This window comes from Cucurbita pepo, chromosome LG01 (assembly GCF_002806865.2).
Source record: "Cucurbita pepo subsp. pepo cultivar mu-cu-16 chromosome LG01, ASM280686v2, whole genome shotgun sequence".
In the NCBI taxonomy this organism is placed as follows: domain Eukaryota; kingdom Viridiplantae; phylum Streptophyta; class Magnoliopsida; order Cucurbitales; family Cucurbitaceae; genus Cucurbita; species Cucurbita pepo.
The window spans coordinates 8,367,441-8,383,700 of record NC_036638.1 but is presented as its reverse complement, the minus strand read 5'-3'; the positions used below and the strand labels follow the sequence as shown (position 1 = coordinate 8,383,700).

Sequence of the window (16,260 nt, the reverse complement as noted above, 5' to 3'; positions counted from 1 at the left end):
ACCTAACTGCCTGATTCTCAAAACTATAAGTATATAACAAGAAGTAACCCTCTCTTAGGAGTACATCAAATTCCTTTGTAAAACCAGTTCATAGTAACATACAAGATTTTCAAGGCCGTTCAAAGAGATCATTCCCTATGTAAAATAGCAGCAAAGAATAATTATAGGCAGTCAAAAGAAATTTGTCTATGACTGAACTTAATAACAGGAGGATATAATTGCCTGTGACAATAAAACGCTAAGAACCTGTACATGTTGGCATATGATGTATCCAAGACTTGTGCAGCCACCAACTTTATAGAATCTGAATCCCAACTCTCTTATTTGATGCTGAATACAGGCTGCAGCACCCTTACAAAAGGTGGCTCTCATGCGTAATTGCGACTTGGCCTAACAAATAAACAGGATAAATACCGAGCCATTTAGAATTATGCTTGAGGTCACTATTGTTATCATCATCAACATCAATGTTAGTTTTAGGATGTCAAAGGTTATAAAAATGGTACCTGCGAAATCTGAATTGTAGAACTGTGTTCTACTCCTTATTAGAAATTTACTTAATGCATTGATAACAGCAAGAGGATTCTCCAGATGGGCAGCATGTCCTGAGTCCGGGATCTCGACTATTTCATGGAGGTCAACAATTGGTTCATCCTTGATCTTCCTGCCCATATCAATTTGAGAAAGAATTTGCTGTGCAATTGTCTTGAATTTTGTATCCTTCTCCCCAACAATGATTGAAAGAGGTGTTTTGCAGCATTTTAATTCATCCCACAATTGCCTATCATGCAGAAGGGGAAAAGAATGATATGATTCATCCCATAATCTGGAATTGATTATGTTTCATGCTTTGTGCTGGTGTAAAAGTAAACAGCTTTCTAAAGATTGTAGTCTTTCTACTTAATTCCCAATTTGAAAGTTTTATTGTAATACACATTTTGGTGCTTTGGGAGTCTTTTACCTCCGTAACTTGACTATGCATGCAAAGTTGTGGCAATAAACGTGTCTAGGTGCATTTAACCAACATTGTTGTCAATTTTTATTTAGATTTTAGAAACTGTAAAGATGGGAAGAAGGTTCATCCCATTTTAAACTTACGGCTGCCTTCCAATGCTTAAATCAGATAGAGCTTTTGCAAGATGCTGCACATCATCATGCTTCGATCGGCTGGCAATAATTTGACTATAATGTGGATGTTCTCTTAAACTGCTAGGAACCAAAGTAAAAGATTATAGGAATGGGCTCAACAATAGCATTCAAGGTGATGATAAAATAAAACTAATAAAATCACCTTTTCCATAGTTCCCCACTATACCATGCTTCAAGAAAGCTCTCTAAACCATAGGCCTTAAGGATTCGTGCTCTAGAATCATCTTTAACTCTCCGGATTCTTCTTGCCATCTTGTCTTTTAATCCAGGGCTTCCAGATATTATAGCAGCTCTTCCAATCTTCAAAACAGACATTCATCTTTCTTAAGAATTAAACATGTATGAAAAACTTTGAAAAGTTAGCAGGCTTCATAAACAACCTTATCAGCAAATCTCAAGGCCATGTACATGGCAATCCTAGCCCCCATTGAATACCCTACGAGGTTAACTTTACCAGGAGCAAGATGATGAATCAACTTATACAGTAGATTAGCAACAACCTCCATAGAAAAACTTGGTTCCTCCACACCATGAACATCACAATCATTCTTTTGTGTTGTTGATTCCCCATGACCAGGAAGGTCAATAGAAATGCATCTAGCTGAACCTGAGATGGCCTTCATGATTGTAATCCAGTCTTCACCAGTCCCAAGAAATCCATGAAGAAATAATAGCACATTATCCTGCAGAAGCTCTAAGTAGGAGGAACATAAGAAAATAATGATACAGGTCATAATTATTGTTAAGCAGATGTCATCACAACAAATAAATGGATGCTACAAATGCATGAAGATGCATGTTCAAGAAATACACTGCAAAACAAAACAGAGAAAAACTCTGCTTCATAAGTCATAATAAAAGATTTCATCCAACCATGTTTTCAATGCATCATGTCTGTCATATCATATGAAACTAGACCCCACGGGTTTGAAAAGAAAGAAACCTACTAGCTTATTGTAGTAGAAAATTACTGGTAGAAGAAAAATACACCGTTTCAGTAACAAACATTTCTTATTGGAGCAATTATTTGATTCCAATCACGTAGCGATGAAAGGCTCCAATGAATATGGAAGCATTAAATGATACCAGCAGATGATTGACGTTATCAGAAAGGAAAAACAGGTAACAATTGCTTTGAAACTCTTACTTACGTTTGTTCTTTGTCCAACCTCTAGAACTTTTATTAAATAAGAGAACCCCTTTGAGTCTACAGTTAATTTGTACCTACAAACTTGCTCTTCAGTAAACTTTCTACAAACAAACTTCTGGTTGATTTGAAAACTTTTTAGAAGTCGATTAGCCTCAGCAACAGATGCTTCTATAATGCCACTATGAGGGTCACGACCAATTCTGAGAGGATTGACAGTTACATCTTCGTCAAGCCAACGGAAAGTTCCTAGACCGTGGGCTATAGATGGAGCTGGTTGAATATCCATCAGTTTTCTTATTTCTGCATTCTGAAGCTCCAGATAACAGGATAAATGTATGTATCCAGATAAACCTACACCACTTTCAAATGCAGCACTAACAACAGCCATTTTTCCGTGTTGCTGTGCCCACCTTGCTACTAATGCTGCATTTTCAAATCCGCCAATGACACTGGGTTTTATAACCTAGAAGGAATAATACAACTTATCAAAAATCAAGATCAGTATGCAATATATATTAAAGTGATTCGAAGCCTCGGAACAGAGTCTTTAATAACGACACATTTCGTTAATATATTTTGACATTATTTATATTTTTCCAGCTTATTTTAGACTGTTTTATATTTTTCCAGCTATTTTTAAATAGTGTACTTCTCGTGGCTCTTCACTAAAATGAGTTTGTAGGGAACATATTTCCTTTTTTTCTATGCTAGGCTGGGAGGTCTACTGGGCATCTTCAATATAAAGTTTCTGGAATTTGTATATATTTGACCACTGAATAGAAATAAGGGTTTTATATGTCACTTACTATAGCAACAATTCCGGGATGAACATACTTTGCAAGTTCTTTCACAGGATTATCTTGAATACCATCGATAGTTTCATCCAGTGCAACAGGCAAACCACTCTCTTCACAGAATTTAACAATAGCATCTTCATCCATAACTGGTTCCTGAGTTGAGAAATTAAAGAGCAACGTGACTACATCAACTTAATAATGACCAGAATAACAAGAAGTGTTAAGACTACAAAGGCAGTATAGCATGAAGACTGTGTATTAAGATCTTAGCATCTCTTTAAAGGTTCATACAATTTTAACTGTCATATATCATTCCAGATATATGAGATACATTCACGAATAGTACCTCAATATATTGCAAGCCACAGTCCTTCACCAAAGAGCTAAATAGAATAGCTTCTTCATAGCTCCAATTCCGATTGGCATCAACACGGAGTTCAATCTGGTTGCCAAGCTTCTTCCTTACTTCCTGTACAACTGCAGCATCATACATGACATTCCCTTGTCGGGCTACCTGCAATTGTTCAATTATTAAACCATTAGTAAGTCAATGTAGGTTCTGTAAACCAAAAAATCTTGAGATACATGACAGTGAGAATACTCTGTCAGAAAGAAAATCAGAGAGAATCTTCAGAAAATGGTAATGCAGCTTGCCTTTAACTTGATAGCAGGAAATCCTTCTTCGACCAGTGTCTTAGCAACACGAGCTACCTCAGATGGAGTTCCACCAGAATCCAACAGCCCACAAATTTTAACTTTTGACGAAGATGACAAGTCGTCTTCTTCAACTAACCGATGCTGGAGTACATCTAACAAGCTGCAACCTTTTCTTCCTGCTATGGCATTGAGAACAGCCATTTCCAAGCCACATCTAACACTTGGATAGATCGAACGTGGCTGTAAATGGTTCACCATGAAAAAGAGTCCTTTTATTAAATTTGACATTTTGATTTTAGACGAAAATAATTGCATAGGCTGAATTATAGGAGCACCTACAGGTATTCCCAGTTCATGGAAAATCCAAGATGAAAATGAGCCCCGTAGTAGAGGAATGGAGCTGCTGATCTTGGCTCCCTTTAACATATGAAGAAGACACTTAAGTTGCTCTTCCACATCTAGTAGGTTCTCTTTGTGGATTTCAAGGGGTGAAACCTGTTGAATAGCAACACGTAATTAACTAATAAAGTAATATACCCATCCTACTCTCTCCCAAGGGACTAGTAGGCTCAAGTACGCAAGGGTCGATAGGAAGCTTGAGATTGGCAGGCTCATATTTGAAGCATCAATGTTAAATAAAGAGGGCACTCAATTGCTTGTACAACAAATCGGAAGTAAAACTAACCTCACCAAGCCCAAGACTTCCGTCCTCAAGAAACAAAGACAAAACAAAACCTTCTCTGAAGAAGCTCCGATTGACTTGATCAATAGAATTACAAGAAGTTGTAGGTGGAGCACATAGAGGGATTCTATCACCCAAAGAAAGAGGGGAAAGAGATTTAGTCAACCAAACTTCTCTAGTTACCATCAATGTGTATCAATATGGAGAACAGCTAAACACCTGAACAATGTGTATTCCATTCTACTTATCTTGCAAAGGAAGAGTCCAGGTGAAACAGATTCTTCAAAATAAAGCCTTGAAAAGATCCGTAAACCATGGTCTACTGCTTGACAAGTGAACTTCCTCAAGACACTAGCACGACGATCATAAAGTGTTAACAGCAAATAACAGTTGTAACCTTAAAAGAAGTTTTATTTCTCAAAAAAGAGAGGAAAATCTAACAACCTAAAGGAATTTAACTTGAATAATTATTTTTAAAAAACCTGTGGAAGGAAGTATTGGCATCAATGGAACTTTCGACCTCGATTATGCAGTCATTTTCTTCACATTGAGACATAAATAAAGCATCTTGGAGTTCCATCTTTGTCCGTACATGTAAATGCTTCAGGCTGTATAACTAGCAATTTCAGGTTAAATGAAGCAAGATTGACACAGAATATGCAGAATTTAACTGAGATAAAGACAAACATGCAGAGTAAAGAAAACATGATAACTTCTTCAAACTCTTACCCAGTTGATTGAGTTCCAATTCTCCCTTTTGCGGGTTTGTTTTTGTATGCTCACATTTTTTTCTCACCCACATAATTTGCTTATTGTGAATTATCCAAGATTAAGATGCTAACATCAGTAGTATACATTAAATTCTGGAATTGTCTATTTACATGTAATTATCGAACGCCTAGTTCAAGTTTGCTCCTAGGTTGAGGAACTTGTCTCCTCTTTAAAACGTAATCTGCCCTCTCTATTGTTGTTCATCTGGTAATTGTTTCACTGGAAGATCTTTCCAACCCCCACAAGCACAACTGAGAGCCTTGATTTGTTTCAATGACCAACATGTTTTCATTAAGCATAACGCTCCAGTTCAGTACATTAAAAGATGCTTAGATTTGAGCCTAACGATTGGCACTAATCAGATACAGCAACAAAAAAGATCAAAACCCATTTTAATTTTATGCTTTTTAAATAATCAAGATACACTGATAAGATTCAAAAACTTGGAATTTATTACGTTGAAGTGTACAAAATTTTCCCCTTCCATCTTAGAAATGAAGCTGTTTGAATAACACTTGTAGACTGCTTATTGGAAAACCTGCGACCTTATTTTTTCAGAAGAATTTACGTAAATTTTTTTTGTAAGAACGAAATAGACCAATTAATTTTCGTTACAGTAATTAAATCATGGTTATGTATGAACAATAAGAGACAAAACCTGTTAAATGAAAACTCAGTTACAATATATTAAGGTATATACATAGTTCTTACCCATGTGCCACACATAAGCTACGGAGTGAAATCTTGTGAGAGGTGTGGAAGAACTGGTCCAGTATTGCTGCCTCTACTTTGTCCTTGATAGGGAGGAGACTAAAGATTGCCCCACCATTATTATTGATTACAACTACAGTCACTGGTTTCCTCGTCATCCTTCAGAGAGTAGGTTACTAAACAATTAGCATGAAAATGTTTTTTATTGAAGTACAATGAAGGAAAAAATAATATAAGCTGCCATAGAGTGCAGATTTCAGGGGGGAAAAGCCATACCCTCCTTCAGATGAAAGGAAAAAAAAAACGGTAATTAAAGTGAAAAAATGCCAACCAAGTGAGATAAATGATAATATAACACGTTTAAAAAAACTGAAGCTATTTAAAAGCATGTTAATTCCTGAAAAATAGAAAACAAACAAAGGAAAAACAGTAAAGAAAAATTGTACAGTTTCTGTCGCACAAAACAGAGATTTTTTTTTTTTTTTTTTTTTTCTTCCATCATACCTCTGGTTCAAAATTGCCAAGCCATTTGTATCATGAAGGAAAGAAACATCTCCGACTACACAAAGCACCTGAATATTGATTGGAATGTGAAAGGATTAAAGAGAAAGGAAAGATAAAGAAATAGACATATATATTCTTATCTAAAGGTACCCAGTATACAAAAGATTCAATGAATAGCAACACAAGAAAAATGAGAGTATAATTATTATGACCATCCACTCCCTTATGATTGTCGTGCCAAATAATACTCAACCTACCATTCAGAATCCAAGTTGGACTCAAAAAGGATAAAAATAGTATGTCCCATGACTCGTTTGATATTAAAAGAACAAAAAACTTCAGGAATAATAATGCAATGTCTATGTACATTTTGTACATGGCAGATACCTTATCCAGTTTTCTGGAAAGACTGCTTGGTCAGATGTTATAAAAATGAACCATGGTATGTGGAAAATGAAATTTGAAACTGCATTATCATGGCATTTATAATGAATCGGTATAGTCCTTTATAAAACTGATAAGCCCTGTAAGTGACCTGTTTGCAGATAAAATTGTACATACAAATTCTAGTGACATACTCGTTTGTTGCAGCCAACAGAGAAACCAACAGCTGTGCTTAGAAGTCCGTCAATACCACTGGCTCCCCTATTTCCAGAAGTCCATGTCCAGCAAAAAGGCAGTTGTAAGTTTAATGGTCTAACCGCTACACTGTCGGTGCATTTTGACCAACCACGTGCATACATATCAACATCACGGATTGGCATGCTATTCCCCAAGAACAGAACAGAATCAAATGGAAGTGCCTCTGAGATTACCTGAGCAACTTGTGGCTCAGATAGACAGTAGTTAGCAGAAATTTGAAATTGTATTTCCCACTCAACCTGTAAAATAGGAGAAGTCATTATGAAAATGAGAAAAATTGGAAAGTGCAACCATGAAATACTCGAGTATCATCACTTTCTTTGACAAGACAAAAATCCACATCTAGTTATAACATCAAAATACAAGGTCATTACATGTCTGCAAGATTAGTTTGATCTTATAACACAACAGAAAATATCTCCTTGAATGAGATGAATAACAAACTGAAATTCATCCCGTTTATATGCATATAGATACTTGTTTTCCCAAAAATAAAGTAAAAAAACTACGGATTCTGAATTTCAGTCTAACATCAGTATACTGGCGTTCGATACTAAATTATATTCTCAGTTGTGATAGTTCCTACAAGACTTGTTACGACTGCAGAACAAAAACAAATGAAAATCTACTGCTGGAGATCAGCTAAATTACCATCATATTCAATGCTTGTAGAGTAGCAGTCCACTTGCTCCTATTGCGAGGAAAACCAGTTTTAAGTAAGCAACCCACAAATTCTAAGACGGTGCTTTGAATTCTATGGGTCACAATATGCGATGGATCATGACGACCTGGATGCTCATCAACCATGATGTATGAACAGGGACTGCAGTCCTCTAGCATCTTTGAAACACGTTTGCTTGTTACCCTGCTTCCCATCTGTTAATATTTGGAAATATTGAGCTAATTAACAGACGGAAGAAAAATATTAAGGTGATTCTTGGAAGTTTTCTATTCATTGAATTAGACCTAGTGGTAAGTTGCAAGTAGCAGGTGCCACTTAGTCGCTATCTTCATTTTAGAACCCTAAAACTAACTCCCAAATTTCACGTATGATAATTGGGTCTAATCCACGTTTAGCTCACCTTTTCATGATACAAGTTAGTCATACTATACTACTATTTTTCAATTCTATATTCAATGAATTTCACGTTGAATCTTCTCATTTATGATAAGCTACCTTAAAGAAGTGTGGATAATGATCAACAAAAGCACCTTACTTACCATCATTATTTTGACCTTCAAAAATGTTCTCGAGTGTACGTCATTATGTAAATACAACTTGAACATTCGAAATCAGATATTCTATACTCCCTTAAGCATTATGACATGATATTTTCCTTTCTCCTTAAACTCAGCATTCATTCAAAACCATATTTTTAGAGAAAAGAACAACTTTAATTGAAAACAAATGAATAATGAGGGCAATACAAAAAAAAAAAGGGGAAAAAAAAAAAAAAGAAGAGGAAAGCCCAAACCAAAAGGAGCTAAAAGAGCCACAAAAGGCAGAAAAAACACAAGATAATTACAAAAACAGGCTCCAATTCGAAGAGATGAGAGATCAAGGGTAATCACTAAATTCCTCGGTGAAAGACGCCCAAAGGGAGACATTGAACTTAACCAAAGCTCAACAACCTCCTCCCACAGACTTTCCTTATCATAAAAGACTTATTTCAAACCCACATTAAAAACCTCCAATGTGCTTTCCTATTCTTAATGATAATGGTTCTAGAAGATGAGATGTACTATGGTGATGATTACGTTAGGCTTTAATTTAAGGAGAGTGAAAAGAGGCTTAAGAAAAAAAGAATGTGTGGGAAAGTATTACCTGAATAATCACGTCAAATTTTAGCCATTTTCTCACTGAATCAGAAAGCAAGGCATGATCAAGGTGATCGACAAAGAAAAAGTTATTTTCCACTTCTAGGAAGGAAGACAAGCTCTTTCTCAATCGTAAACCAGACAATACATCAGCTACTATAGGCCATGAAATATGTTTGGCCAACAGAAAAGCAGCCCATATCTCATCCTCTGATTGAATTGACCCAAGAAGTAGAATTCCATTTCTGGCTCCATGGATTACTTTTAAAACCTCTGCCATATGGCCAAAAGTATCAATAGACATTGGAGATGCTTCGAGTCGAATATATTTGGTAAAAGCTTCACTGCTTGATAACCAATTTTGTAATCCATTTAAGGAACTCAAATTCCATGGACTTGGACTATTTTCCAGTGGCTCCCTAAATGGACAATTTATGTGAACAGGGCCACAAGGCGAAGAGGTTGCCCAATGTACAGCAGAATCAAGAGTGGTAAGCACCATTCTGGCGGGAATTTCATCAGTTGGGGCAGGAAGACTGAAGAAGAACCTCACAAATGAACCAAAATGGTTTACCTATTAACAATTTCAAATACTTTGATCAGATAAACCAAAAAAAAAAAATTGTCTGGGATCCACCAGACAAGAAAAATAACATGAACAAAGAACAAAACACTGGAAAGGCAGTCTATTGCCTCAAATTACAAAAAATAAAAAGGATAATGGATGCACTTTAACTCTAAAATCGTTAACCAGACACTAAGATAAGTACAGGTTAGAGGCCAAATGAATGTTAACGAACTCTTGATTGATATTAAAAGAAAAATGAGATTGAATCTACTATTAACGTTGTATCATAATTATGTAGCCTTCTCATATACCTGGTTGTCGCAGATATACAATTGTCTTTTGTCACTACCACATACGTCATTGTGACTAAAGACATCTTTTAACAGCAATACAATTTGAACACAATGCAAACGTTAATATAAGGTCACGTTAAATTCTTTTGAACAAAAAACTTGTATAGTAAGGGGATTAAACAATAAAAGGTAGAAATACAATAAACAAATCAGCGAATTTAATTTCAATACCTGATTAATAGCTTGATTTGCTCCTGCATCTTGCAGCTCCAGGGGGCGGTCAGCTGTGAGCAATAGAAGAGGAAGAAAATCTTGACTAGCTTCAACAACCTACAAAATTGCCAATTATAAGTTGAGACAAAATTGTGAAGTTTCGACTCGTTTAGGCTGCTCAAACAGCTAACTGCTGGTAAAAAGCCTAGTTACCATAATAGCTATAGTTTAATTTTGTTCCTGGTAGCCAGGGAACTTGATTTTGTTAACCACCAAGTTTATGAACTATTTTCCTAATTATTAGTTGTTAACATTTCTGTTAGTATTAATTGATAAATCTTTAATAATTGAAAAACAAAATTCAAGTCTAAACTAGTCTGCACCAAAACTGGTATTAGAGATTTTATTTTGTAACCAACTGAAAACGAAGACAGAAAAGCTTCAATTAGGCAAAACGAGCATCTGAGGTTCAAATCCACTAAAAAGGTTAGACAGGCCAAATATTTAGTGCCAAGATATATATTTTATAACTTACTTTTGAGTTCTGGAGACCAAATCAATCGATGACATTCTTTTCTTCCTCAGTTTACTTATGTTCAAACTGATTAGAGAGAGAAGGAATGTTTCTCATTTTAAAGGAGAGAGAGATACTTGGGCAATGCAAACCTGGGCTTGAATTTGTCAAGCTCAGAAGAAATAAACTTCCTGTCCCCGCCAGGAGTCAAAGCCTCCAAAGTATTGGAAAGACGTAGGCAACTCCATTACATAGGTTAAAAACTGTTTAATTAATTTTCAGAAAATAATGACTATTATTACATGATATGCTCAATGTGACTCACAGCAGGCAGAAGATTCGAAACAGCAGTGCCTGATGATGTGATTACGACTGCTGGGCTATGAGATCCTTTTGCATACCCGATCGCATGAAAAGCAAGAGAGCGTTCATCAAAGCAAGCAATACATGTTATCAGGGGATGACTTGCAGCAGCAATGGCAAGAGGGGACGATCTTGATCCAGGAGCTATGCAAAAATACTAGAGTGAATAACAGTCAGATCTGTCGGCATTAATGTTGATGGAAAATATTTATGAATAGTATATACATACCGTCAAACCAAGACGAGAACATTCTTCAACTATGAACGATGCCCAGAGAGCATTAATGTTGGCATGCTCTTGCTCTGAGAGACAAGTTTCGTTGGTACGATCCAACTGATGGTTCAAAGGGTCATATTAGAGGGAGAATAAACAACTTTACAATAATAAATCAACAGGATATGTGTAATCTTTGGAAACTAATACATCTTCTTGAAAGCCACAGTGAGTTGTGGAGGAAGAAAAACCCGGAAAGGGAAAATGACTGATCTCCATGATAGCATTTCAAAAACAAAATCACTAAACTTTGAAAAGCAGGCACATGAGTACATAGTGTACAAGCATAAAAAAATAACTGGAAAGAGAAGTTACAGATATATCGTTCAACAGTGAATAACTCGAGGAGAATGTCAGCAACAAAAGAAATTTATGCGTATTTAATCATAATTTTCACCGTTCTGAACTTTAGAAGCTTGGAACCTCACCATATTACATGCAACGGCAACACTTGGTGAAAGCCGAATGCAGAATTGATGGGAGCGTGCAGACTCCTTCTGCAATAATTGTGAAGGTTAATAAAGAGTGGAACCATAAACACATCTGACATGTTGAACTAGCATGAACAATGTCCGTTTTACTTTAAGCATGTTCCCTTTATACTCTTTTTCCAGAAAGCTATAGTAGAAATTTTCATTACGGGCTGATTATTTTACTACTGTTATTCTTAACTGCAAAGTTCCATGAACAAGGAAATATAAACTGAACTTATACATACTATTGATTTATGAAGGTGGATATAGGAAGAGCTATTAAATCCATTTTACAATTTGAAATATACAAAGCATTATATTTCTCAATTGTGCACAAACCATCAGTTGCTCATATGCTTTTGCTTCTGTAGTCTAGATGGATCAGCAGACAACAAGCTATAAAACTGAGTGTAAGGTCCATAACTAAAAAAAATATCTGGTTTGAAAACTATAGCTGGAACTCTGCCAAAGTAAATCAAGAATTCAATGATTGAAGGATGAAAGATTACCAGAAAGAGAAGATACCATTTCCATGATGCCAGTCCTGAAGCTTTTGCCAGCCACAGAAAATACTTTCATGTATCCCTACAATATTTGTACTCTTAAATGAGAATGGTGAGAATGGAAGCATACAACTCCTCATCGGAACATACAACTCCATATAATTTCTAACTTTCTGGGAAATATATTCTTTTGTCTAAGTGATTTGAGGGAAAAGATAAACTCCATATAGTTTTTTTTTTAAAGTCAATCACAATGAGGTGCAATTATAAATGAGGTCAAATCTATATAAAGTATTTTATAGGAAACAAACAAAACTATTTAATAAGTAAAAAGGATAACTACTAAGACACAAACTGATAGACAAGCCTCGCAAGAAATACAAAATGCATTTTATTTGCCAATCTAAAATAATGGGGGCAAAAAATCTGAAGGTGAAGCTTTATTCTTCACATTGTTCAGCAAACAATGAAAATTAACTTCAATCCCCTAAAGGTTCAATATTCACACGTTTGTCTTCAAGAGTTTTTCTTCTTTTCATTTTTGCCAACCAAATAGCCAAACATAACGCTGAAACAGAGTTCTTTTCATTAGCTATACCGTGTAAACCATATATTTACATAGTTACATAATCTCAATGCCCACTTAAAAAAATCAGCCAAAATCTTAACCTTTGTTAAGATAGCCAAACACGTCCAAGTTAATACTAAAGTCTGCAGTCTTCTTGCCGATCATTTTTTCCCTACGGAGAGAGGGTAGGAAATCTAGTCAAAAGATGGGGGAAAAAACAACAATTAATTCTAAAATATATTGTCTATAATGGGCTCTTGAGAATTGTCTACAACAAGTACAGCACACACCACTCGATGACTAGTCAATCCAATTATAAGAACTACTGGTTCTATACATCTTAATGAATGCAACAAGCTATATTTCAAGTGACTAAAAAAGTGTTGTCATCTAATCCATACACCTGATTAATAAACTAAATGCTCATAAAATCATCAACTCAAACAAAATGTTCTATCAAGTTAGTATCAGGAAAAAAATTAAAATCTATACCATCTGATGTGTCACGTTCACAAGTTTCGAAGCTGTTAAAGAAGATCTTATATATTTGTACTGGAAGTTTTCTTTAGATGGAAAATTAGTACCAATCTGCACATAAACCACAAAATAATCATTTGGTATTATCAAGCTAGCATATCAACAATATAATATGTAGGTCAAAAGGTCCCTAAAAGCTAAATCTCTTCATGTTCCTAATTATACGGATTATTATAAGGTTCCATGTCAAAGACAAATTAGATAATGGTTATCAGAATCTTGGAAGCGAACTAACAATACTTAACTAGAATGAAAATGGGTAAATATGCCATGAACATAAAGCCGCACCCCCAGATACCTGGTAGATAGATGACCCCAAAGAATGAAGAGCTTCCTCAAATGTACAAGGGAAAGCTTCACTCCATGCAAGTGTTGCAGAGAGAACAGAAACACCCTCGTACTCATTCAACTCAATCTATGAAGACCATAATTATTCAAGGACATTATAAGCACATATTCCTCGAGAGAATTAACCAGTGTAACAGCATGACCAGATCAATGGCATAATTCCGGCAATAAATAAATCTAGACAGAAAAATTTACTTGAGGAACGCAAAAGTATGAATGACCAGCCTCGTTCTTCAGTGAAGATGTCGCTCCGGTGTTAGCATTAACAAAACCATAAGCCATAATAGGAGCTGAATCATTCATGAGATACCTTCATAAAAAGTAATAGAACAAGCTTGAGTAGGCCGAGCTTTCAGTGACATTGAATAGTGAATCGGATACAACAGCATTTTGTATACCCATAAAGAAACCATAACAACAAACATTTTAACTATTAGAAGTAATTTAGACATGCCGTATATGCTAATGCTTCCAAAAACTAAAAACCAGAGATGCAAAAATATGATGCAAGAACAAGAGGCAGAGAATTACATTAATTTTTCATTCAATAAGGTAGAGATTTTAAACCTAAAACCTCTAAAAGAGTTTCAAAAGTCTTGCTTGATTGAGTTATATAAGTCTTGCTTGATTGAGTTATATACTCAAGTTGGCATCGAAAAATACATCAATTCTTCATAGTCATTTACCAAGCAAAAGCTAAATTATGTGTCTACTCTCCACGAATCTTTCAATCAACTTATTGGATGACTTGAAAAGATATATAACAGTTAAAAAGAGATCTACATGCCACTTTTCCAAATTTTCAGGCATAATATTTTCCGTGACTGCTCCTGTAATAGAAAAAATATACAGCGTCCTAATAGCATCCTTTTAAAGTATTGCTGATTCAAGTATCTAAGCCAGTAAACTGTAGGTAAAGTATGAAAGGAACCTTTTCAATGTACATTGTTTTGATGAAGTAGAAGACAAGCTAGCAAAGTAAATTGCAGTCCCAATTCCAAAAACACCGCGAGTATCATTCAAGTACAGTGACTTAATTGTTGCGTCCTTCTCCTTGGAAAGGAAAAAGATAGGATACACTTCAGATGACTCTGGTTGACAACAAAACCACATAAGAGCTCTTGCACTCGGGGGAACAGCCACCTGCAATTTCATCATTAGTTTATCGTTCCACAAGGTACAAACCAAAAAAGAATCTGCTGATATAAGCCTTAAAAAATCGAAAATACAAACAAAGCCACACCTGAAACCTGAAAACTCCGTCGGAAGAACGTGGAGATTCAAACTTCAACTTATCAATAGCCTCACTGATACTCTCCAGCCCCTGCTTAAGCGTCAGAGCAGGAGGCAGTGTATGTGTAATGCACATCTCCACCATCAATTCCACATCTTCAAGCTCGGATAACTCCGTTGCGCCCATTACTGGACTGTCATATCGCACGCCCTGAGCAACGAAAAAACTCAATATTAACCAGAAAATTAGGAAGGAAAAAGTAAAGATCATACAGAGTCACTGGAGTTTGGACCTTGAAGCAGGAGGTGTGAGGCAAGCGAAAGGAACCCGGATGGCGGGAAGGTTTGGGAATGAAACCGGAAGTAGAGAAGAGAATTGAGCGCGGGAAAGAAGCTCTGTTGAAAGGCCTCACTGGGTGCGGAAGAGCAGGGTTGTGTATGCTTAGAGTGTCAGCTTTCATTGTGAGAGATTGATGGAGAGAAGGAAAATCCCCCGAGAGAGAGAGAGAGAGAGAGAGAGAGAGAGATTTTGAGAGAGATTTTGAGAGAGAAGAAGAAGATAACGAAGTTGATTGGGAGAGACGACGATAAGAGAATTCACAATCTTCAAGGATAACAGGATATTGCGGGTTAGTAACGGTATCCGCATAATACAGCTTCCCCGTCCTTATCAATACTTAGCATTACAAAGGACTTTATTTCAAAATTATTAAGAACGCTATTTCTCGGAGGCTACATTCTAAAATGGCTAAATTAATATAAATTAAAAATAGCACTCATTACTTTATTTCAAAATTATTCCTTGGAATAATTTTATATTTTATCTGAAAAATATCTTAATTTTCAACCGATTCGATTCAATAATACCAGTTATAAATTTACTGTGACTTTGGATGAAAATTATTAGTAATTAGTTTAAAATATACTCTTTTAAATTCTTTTTAATTTTTGTATAAAAGTTTTAAAATATCTTTATTGCCTGGAAATGGAATACCCAATCGGGAAATATCTGGAAAGGGTTATTTTGCCGCGATTCAGGCTCCGTCATTTAACGGCACACTACCTTCTTTTTTATAACTGTGTATGAGCAAACGGTAACGGTTCTTAGTGATCATATCCGTGATCTTCACTAACGGTAAATGGGCGGTTAATCTAATTACTAAATTTATCTTAATGTCAAAAGTCCTCAAAATACTTATCTATCCCACGCCGTGACAGATTAATTACTGAATTTTTCTAAGAGACCTTTTTGTCCCTATACTTTTGGTAAAATTTTGCTGTTGAAACTTATTTTTTAACATATTATAAAAAGTGCATGGAATTTGACTGCAAAAGAAAAAAAAACATAATTTATTGATATCCATACTGCCCAACAAAAAATGTTCTGATATCCAATTGTTATAGCAAAAGTGGCAAGATCGATCGTACTTACACACCCACAAACAAAGATTACGTGGATCGAAGAAAAGAAATTCATCTACATCCATAGGTG

At 35.6% G+C, this 16,260-nt stretch overlaps 1 protein-coding gene across 6 annotated transcripts; it reads right to left on the bottom strand.

Moving 5' to 3' along the window:
• Nucleotides 1-34: 34 nt before the first annotated feature.
• Nucleotides 35-15,341, bottom strand: LOC111776726 (protein PHYLLO, chloroplastic). Of its 6 annotated transcripts, XM_023656094.1 has the most exons (29): nucleotides 15,062-15,339; nucleotides 14,779-14,979; nucleotides 14,467-14,678; nucleotides 13,731-13,845; nucleotides 13,486-13,602; nucleotides 13,143-13,238; nucleotides 12,105-12,164; nucleotides 11,535-11,603; nucleotides 11,062-11,166; nucleotides 10,795-10,989; nucleotides 9,974-10,072; nucleotides 8,889-9,455; nucleotides 7,715-7,939; nucleotides 7,000-7,302; nucleotides 6,422-6,489; nucleotides 5,918-6,076; nucleotides 4,918-5,043; nucleotides 4,655-4,786; nucleotides 4,439-4,562; nucleotides 4,093-4,248; nucleotides 3,751-3,993; nucleotides 3,443-3,610; nucleotides 3,106-3,249; nucleotides 2,301-2,762; nucleotides 1,530-1,832; nucleotides 1,292-1,449; nucleotides 1,099-1,206; nucleotides 507-781; nucleotides 35-390 (listed from the first exon to the last, which is right to left on the bottom strand). In XM_023656094.1, the coding sequence occupies exons 1-29, from the start codon at nucleotides 15,227-15,229 to the stop codon at nucleotides 353-355; spliced, it is 5,196 nt and encodes a 1,731-aa protein (XP_023511862.1). In that variant the 5' UTR covers nucleotides 15,230-15,339; the 3' UTR covers nucleotides 35-352. The 6 variants fall into 6 exon arrangements, with proteins under 6 accessions (XP_023511862.1, XP_023511944.1, XP_023512089.1 ...); XM_023656176.1 differs by lacking the exon at nucleotides 8,889-9,455; XM_023656252.1 differs by lacking the exons at nucleotides 35-390; nucleotides 507-781; nucleotides 1,099-1,206; nucleotides 1,292-1,449 and having other exon boundaries at nucleotides 1,634-1,843; nucleotides 15,062-15,341.
• Nucleotides 15,342-16,260: the final 919 nt, after the last annotated feature.